Source organism: Aptenodytes forsteri, unplaced genomic scaffold, assembly GCF_000699145.1.
Source record: "Aptenodytes forsteri isolate BGI_AS27 unplaced genomic scaffold, ASM69914v1 Scaffold492, whole genome shotgun sequence".
Lineage (NCBI taxonomy): Eukaryota > Metazoa > Chordata > Aves > Sphenisciformes > Spheniscidae > Aptenodytes > Aptenodytes forsteri.
In genome coordinates this window covers 245,463-253,850 of record NW_008794172.1, presented here as the reverse complement: position 1 = coordinate 253,850, position 8,388 = coordinate 245,463, and the positions used below count along the sequence as shown (strand labels likewise).

The 8,388-nt window shown below is 36.4% G+C and overlaps 1 protein-coding gene across 1 annotated transcript; it reads left to right on the top strand.

Annotated features, from left to right (window-relative positions):
• Positions 1 to 2,452: 2,452 nt before the first annotated feature.
• LOC103901557 (keratin, type I cytoskeletal 12) lies at positions 2,453 to 5,998 on the top strand. Its single transcript, XM_019472990.1, is given in 8 exon segments — positions 2,453 to 2,636; positions 2,697 to 3,019; positions 3,620 to 3,702; positions 3,925 to 4,081; positions 4,351 to 4,512; positions 4,611 to 4,736; positions 5,111 to 5,402; positions 5,901 to 5,998. Coding segments are annotated over 8 exon segments (1,425 nt in total).
• The last annotated feature ends 2,390 nt before the right edge of the window (positions 5,999 to 8,388 follow it).

Sequence of the window (8,388 nt, the reverse complement as noted above, 5' to 3'; positions counted from 1 at the left end):
CTTTTCTTTTATTTTCTTTTCTTTTTTCTTTTCTTTTCTTTTCTTTGTGGGGGAGTGTTAATAAAAATCAGTAAGTTAGAAAGTACAAGATTTTGGGTTTACTTACATAGTGACTAAATACCTTGATGAAAAAAAACACAAATCAGCCTGTTATAAATGTTTAATTGTTTCCAAGACAGATAAAAACTGAATTATTAGTTTTTACTTATATCATAGTCTTAAAATTTAATTAAAAAACTTGCTCAGTAAAAATTAGAAAGTCAAATGACTTATAGCATGAATGTACTATAGCTTTTAAAATAATCTAAATTAAATTTAGAAAAATACTGAAGCAATGTTTACTGTTGAAGTTTCAAAGCACTAAGCTGGTAAAAGTCATTAGATGAAGACATGGGACAAAATTTGCTCATGTGCTCAACAAGCTCTGGATAGTAATGGACTCTTCTGAAAGCACTATGAGAATTTCTCCTTCATTTTTTCAGACAGTTCACTTCCAACATCTGGTGCCTTAAGTTTTCTCATACTTTCAACATTAATAAATGAAAAGTTTTTAGAAGAGAGCTGCTATTTCTGAAACCTTGGACACCTCATCAAAACTTTACAAAAAGAATCTACCAGATACAGATGATACACTCTCTATCAAATATGCTAGTTTAACTGCAATCCACAGTTTAGCAATCTATTTTTTCTCTTATGTACTAGCACAGTTAGAGTAGATTTGTTTTTAAAAATGCATTAAAATGTTGATTCAGTGCACCTTTTCTGAACTTGAACTACCATTCAAATGTAATGCAGCTTGACTTCAGTAAAAACCAATTTTCAAATAAATAAGAAGCGTCAATTTGCATTTCATAATAAATTAAAATGAATAAATAAATTGAAGAAGCCTATTTATTATTTTTCACTCTCTGTGAATGTTTACATCACCAGGGACTATAGCAAACAAAGATATTTTATCAATAAGAATATATTTTGCCCTTCAGTTCCGAAATAAAAAGACCACCATCTCTATTAAACCTTTCCCTACTAAAAACTGCACATACCCTTTCCCACACAGTATAAGTCTCCTATGCCACACCCGGAGCTTCAGTCCAGGGAGTCTGCATTTTCCTCTTGACAACATAAACACAAAAAACCCTTACTTTCGAAATCTCACCTGTCCAGTGTGTTATTTACTGTACATAAACAGCTGCCAAAGCAAATAATCCTTTGCTTTCCCTGTCATGAGTCACTGATACCAGGGTATCAATTCATTTCTACATAAACGCTTTACTTAAACCTTTGATCTACTGCTCATAATACATTTCTGCCCAAAAAAGCACCCATGCTCCTGGATGTAGAGAAATTAAAAATTAATACATTTCTGTTGACAAATCCAATGATATAATTAAGCCAGGACAAAGAAAAAACAATTTTCTGTTTACCAAAATATCTTGAAAAGAAAAGTATATTGGTTTTGAAGGGTCTCCATGCCTAAACCTGCAACCAGAAGAGCTATATTTGATCTTTAGATTTATATTATAAAAAGCACAAAATAAAGAAATCATTTTCCTTATTTTGAGATAATAGCAAACTATTTAGAAGAAACAATGGTCGGTTTTCAGCTCAAAAGTATAAGCTGTTGGTATAGGCTATGCATATTACACAGAGATATTTCAATGATGAAAGGTTTAGGGCAGAAAACACAATTACAAATTATATTCAGTATAATCAAGTATATTTATGTTTTCATATTAATGATGAACCTGCAGATCAGTGAATGTCCATATGCCTCTTCATACACTTTTGTTGATCACTTTTCTTACTTCTTATTAAACACGCAAGGAGCACTAACCTGGCAGAGGTTCATGCCAGAAAAGTATTATGAAAAGAAGCACATTTTTGACATGCACAGTGGGAAGTATGATGTGAAAGGGATCACTCCACTGACTTAAGCATACTTTTATAATAATAGCCCCAAACCAAGAACGCAATGACAAGCAAATGTCATGTAATGACAAAAAAAAAATATTTAGGAAGGATTTAAATGCGAAAAGAAATTTTAGTGCTTCGTTGCACATGGCAAAACATTATCATGATGTTTTAGGTCTACTCCACCCATTCCCCTCATACAGCAAACACCTGGAGGGCACCAGATTTCCACTCCCATTGGCAATTTAGATTGGCACATATCATTTAGTTTGGTCAGGACATACTAAACTGACTTCCCCTCCAAATGAGAGAACAAGAGAGAAAGAATTAAAGATCTTCCAAGGAGGTGGAGACTACTTCTGAAACACCCACTGCCTTCCCTATATAAAGGGTCAACTGTTCTCTGATCTGCCTTGCTCTGTGCTGTATGCTTTGCAGAATAGATCAGGGCACCTTGAGCACCATGGCCCTTTCCATGTGCACAAGTGGTGGATCCCGGCAATTCTCTTCTTGGAGTGGACTTGGTGGGGGATCTCTGAGAATGTCTAGTTCTAGTGGTGGAGGAGGCTTTGGTGGCAGCGGACTTGGGTTTGGTGGTGGATCTGGCGGAGGTTTTGGTGCTGCTTCTATGCTTGGTTCAGGCTCTGGCTTCAGCGGGGGTTTTCGGAGTAGCTCAGGTGGAGGCTTTGGGAGCGGCTTAAGTAGTGGCTTTGGTGGAGGCTTTGGTAGTGGTTTAGGTGGCAGCTATGGAAGTGGCTTAGGCAGTGCTTTTGGTGGAGGTTTAGGAAGTGGTTTTGGCAGCAGCTCGGGCAATGGTTTTGGAGGTGGCTTTGGTAGTGCCTCAGGATCTGTTTTTGGAGGTGGTTTTGGCACTGCTGGTGCTGGGGATGGTGGCCTTCTTTCTGGCTCAAAAAAAGAAACTATGCAGAACCTCAATGACCGTCTGGCTGCTTATCTGGACAAAGTACAAAGTCTGGAGGATGCCAATACTGACTTGGAGTGCAAAATCCGCGAGTGGTATGAGAAAAACGGCCCTGGCACTGGTATCTCTGGATCTGGGAATGACTATAGTAAATATTATGCTACAATTGAAGATCTTCGAAACAAGGTAGCAAAGCAATGTACTTAATGTATCTTTACATTTGTAATTCACCTAATAATATTTCGGATAAAAACAACAAATTCCTTTCAGAAACCAAGAGCAAATTTATTCTACAGTACCGACGTTTGTAATAACCTCTGTCACATTGCACTGGTATCATGTGTTGAATTTTTCTTGTATATTAATGGCAGTTCTGTAGCTATATCACACAATGCTGTGTGACTTGGTCTAATTTGAATAGAGGAGAAGGCAGTGATGGAATCCAGTTCTACAGACTCTTGTAGATTACAGAGTTTAAATTTTGGTAAGTTTCCTATTTCTTACATCACAAATTCAGTTCCGGAAATAGACAGACTACCTGGCAAGGTCTTCAGATTATGAACTATCTAGTCATAGAATGCAAACTGGTATTCTACCATTAAGTGAAGCATGCTGATTTGCAGAAGCTGAAAATCTGTCATATATTTGCATAGTAAATTATACGAGTCTAACAAATTACGTTTAATATTATAATCGTATTTAGGATTACAGTTATGTAAAGAGCTACACTGAGCTGCAAAGCCACTGGGCTATAAAATCATTCCCTGAACTTTCTTTGTATTCCAGATCATTAATGCAACTATCGACAATGCAAGAATCATTCTGCAGGTTGATAATGCCAGACTGGCTGCTGATGATTTCAGACTGAAGTAAGTATATCTTAGTATTACAAAAACTCTTACTAATATTTTAAGAAAAAAATTCTTTTGTATTTAAAAATCTCTTTCCTTGTAGAATATTTTAAGATTATTAAAATAGAATAACTATGTGTATTAAGATTTCATATTAAAAGCTATATAAGTACATAGTAATAGTTTGCATTTGACCTCATGAACCACATAAAAAATCGTATTTAATTACTGTATTTACAGATATGAGAACGAAGTGGCTCTTCGCCAGAGTGTGGAAGCTGACATCAACGGTCTGCGTAGAGTTCTTGATGAGCTGACCTTGACAAGAGCTGATTTGGAGATGCAGATTGAAAGCCTGAATGAAGAACTGGCTTATCTCAAGAAGAATCATGAAGAGGTACTTTTTTTTCTTTGTGTATTCATAACAAGGCAGATGGAATTGTGAAATATCAAATTATTCCCTTATTTATGCCAGTGGGAGTTCCTTGGTTTCATTACTTGTTTTGTTTGCTGTTCTTTTTTGAGTTCACTAAGTGAAAGAGTGAAAGAAATAATGCACACAAGCTAGGGATTCTTGTTGAAACAGAATTTATATCGCATATATTTTTGGTAGAACTATTTTGCCTTGTATTAACAGAAACTTTTCTTTATTTTAAATATCCCCAGGAGCTTCAGGGCATCCAAAGCAGTGCATCTGGCCAAATCAGTGTTGAAATGGATGCTGCTCCAGGAACTGACTTGACCAAGCTTTTGAATGACATGAGGGGACAGTATGAAGTCATTGCTGAGCAAAATCGCAAAGAGGCTGAAGCATGGTTCAATGAAAAAGTAACAACCAGAGATAGCAAATTCAGCAAAATGCATGTAAAAATTAGTTAAATATTTGGAACAGTAAAATTACACTCTATTCTTCCTTGTCATTTCAGAGTGGGGAGCTGAAAAGGGAAATCTCCACCCATACTGAGCAGCTTCAGTCAGGAAAGAGCGAGATCACAGATTTAAAACGGACTCTCCAGAGCCTGGAAATTGAACTACAGTCTCAGCTTGCCATGGTATGTTCTAAGGAAGCTGCTAACTAGTCAGAGTAAATTTTCCAACTTCAAAAGTCTTGTTAGATCTTATACTATTCTATAGGATTTAAGATTTGCATTTATTTCCTATAAAATCCTGCATTCTTTTAGTTCCTAAATAGCAGTAATATATATAATTGGATTGCAAGTAGCATGTTATAAAGCAGATGAACTTTTATGTTCACATTCAGTGAAGCAGCAAAGGCCAGCTTTCAAACTGGTATTTCAAGGAAAAAAAAAAATCTCTAAGTAATGAGGCTATACTTACTCCCATTAAACTATTTCAGTTGGTTTTGTCTTTGCAAAGAATTTTTTTTTTCCTCCATCAGAGATTATTTAATATCCTTCTTACACAGAAAAAATCCCTTGAAGACACTTTAGCAGAAACGGAAGGAGGTTACTGTGCTCAGCTTTCACAAATGCAACTTCAGATTGGGAATCTGGAGTCTCAGTTGCTTCAGGTCAGGGCCGATATGGAGCGCCAGAATGCAGAGTATCAACAACTTCTAGACATCAAGACTTACCTGGAAATGGAGATTGAAACCTATCGTCGCTTGCTGGATGGCGAGCTTCTGTAAGCAACTAATTTACATAAAGTACCTCCTTTGTTTTATTTTCTGTAGCAATATCCTTTCCAGGAAAAAAGAGGTAAAAACAAGTGGTACATTCACCAGAGGACAGGAAGGCACATACAATGATTCTGAAATAATACAGATATATTCTAACTGAGGAGAATGAACCATTCTGCTCAGTATTTAAAATAATCTATCAATGCCAACATGGAAAGGGAATTTCTCCTGATCCCGACAAACATTCTGCAATATTGCTTGTCTCTGATTCACTTTTAGGAGCGCAGGACAGGGAGTTACATTTGAAAGCTCATCCTTGACAGGGTCCAAATCACAAACACAATCGCTGGATTCTTCTCAGGGTAGGTACAACTTGATTGAATAAAATTTTGTTTCTAAAGTCATTCTTATAAATAAAATACTACATGCTATTCTGTTTAACTACATCGTAGAGTTCATTATAACAAGAAGCCAATTTGAAAGGAAAAGGATGTAAATGTTCATGTACACGTGCTGCTCTGTTTTATAATTTTTAACACTTTGATAAATATTTTTTTGTTTTGTTTGTGACGTTTAGATCCTACCAAAACTAGAAAGATCAAGACAATTGTTGAAGAAGTGGTAGATGGAAAAGTTGTTGCATCCCATGTTAAGGAAGTTGAAGAGAAGATATAAGGCACAATCTGATATTGCAAAGGATCTGTTCACTCCATGTTTTTTCAAAGCCAAAATGGATAAATAGTTTTGATCTTTTGTATGAAGTGATAAAAATAGATTGGCTTTTTACTAAGATTCTTTTGCATAAAATAAAGCTTGCATTTTCATTCTAAGCAGTCATGCAATATATTTTCTGCTTCAGTCTATTGGTATTACCTGTATTATTTTCACAGTGTTCTTTAAATATATCATCAATTCTTTGTTCAATAACTAGAAATATGGTGCACACGTTAGGCATTTAATTAAATATGCTTTTTTATAATTTTTAGTAATTAATAGTTAAAATAATTTTGCTATTCTAACCTCATTTTCCTGTTTTCTTGACTAATAAAAAGGACTCAACAAGCTTTAAGATAGTAGTCTCCCTTTATTCTTCATTTAGGACTGCTGATCCATATTTGCCATTTTGTTGAGTATCTTGCTTTACCATATATGATGTGTGTGGTATAGTACTCCCCATTAATTTAAATAAATTAATCCAATGCTAGAACACGTACATGTTAAAAAAACTCTCTAAATGTGGGATTAAAGGAATACTTGCTAACATGTAATTTAAAGCTATCAATTTAAGAGAGAAGTTTTTGCAAACAGAACAACATATTGTAGAGACTACAACTATAGTGGAAAAGAAGGGATACCCGGGTTTCGAAGCACGCGGCAACCCCAGCCATGGTTCCACGTCCCTGAGTGCCATCTGGTGGGAGCACAATAGGATCTTGCGAATCCTGAATTTGGCTTCCGGATGTCCAACTCAAACAAACTATTTAAAGGAATCCCATCCAAAACAAAATTATGAACCAAAATACAATCCCCTTACCATTTACACCTAAGCCTTTATTCTTAAGCCAAAATGTTGACGATTTTTGTGTGATTCTCAGATAAGACAAGGAAGTTAGTGACCTCTTACATATATATTACCGTGTCTCTAGAATACAAACGTTCTACACATTCTATCACATCCCTTAAATGCTTGACCCACACTAGAAGTTTAACGGGAGCACCGATTTCATACTGTGCTTCCACTCTGCCTTTTGTAAAACCCACCACTAGCATTTTTTCTGCATCCTGCTTCGAACCAATAAAAGCCAAGGTAATTAAAACAATAATCAAAGAACTAACTCAGCACGGTAGAATCGCAACATCTAAAATCGTCAGTTAAAGAAAAAGCACTGTGATAAATAACCCAGAGAAATAAAATAGAAGAATCTTCTATATATGCCAGTACAAAGAGGGAAGAACTTGAAAACCTCTTGAGTAAATGCACCATCTGCAACAGTTTAAGGACGTAATTTCTTTTATAAAAGCATGGAACACAAGTGCACCTCTTTTTTTTCACCCTTTAAAAGCAGTGTTGATAAATAAATGAAAAGAATCTTACTACATGCGATGTGTTTCAATAGTATTTTTTACTGTTGCAGACTACATTTTTTTAATTAAAATAATTACAATATAAATTAAAATAATGATATCAGAAATAGACAAAGTGAGGTTGTTTATGTAGCTGGGTATGATTACCAAGAGTACCATTATAGAGAATTGTTAAGATTATAGACTGAAGGAAATGATTTCTCTTCCTAAGACAGGATAGCATTTGTCATCTTTCTTTCCTATCCATAATTTTCTTCTCTTATGTGGAAAATCTGAAACCGTATCATGTTCCCCATTATTGACAGCATCTCCATTTTGAAAAGAAAAATAGGTCTCTTTTGTCTTCCTCTTCCAAAGACATATGTACTTTCTGAATAATTGTATACAAAGAAATATGAAATAATGTACATACCTCAAGGACTGCAACTGTGATTGCTGTGAAATCATTATTCCCTACATCATTCAATGTAGATTTCCACTGAATAATCATGTAGTCTACCTACACACATCTTCAGTCATAGGCTTGCCAAGCTGGTGAAGAGGGCTTTACACTAAAGTTGCCAGGGGAGGGGAACCTCAATCCATCCCACTCCTACCAGTTTGATGCCAGGGCCAGCAATAGATGCCCAGAGCCTGGAGAAGTAACACAGGTCAGCAGGAGAGCGCCTGAAGAGCAGCACAAAGGAACTCCAGCCAGGAAGACAGCTTCATCGGGGGCCCAACTTAAATGCCTCTGTGCAAATGCACGTAGCATGGGGAATAAACAAGAGGAGTTAGAGACATGCGCACGCCTGCAGGGCTACGACCTTATTGGCATCACAGAGACGTGGCGGGATGGCTCTTATGATTGGACTGTTGGGATGGAGGGATACAGGCTCTTTAGGAAGGACAGGCAGGGGAGACGAGGAGGGGGTGTCGCCCTCTATGTCAATGACCAGCTGGAGTGCATGGAGCTCTGCCTGGGGATGGATGAGGAGCCG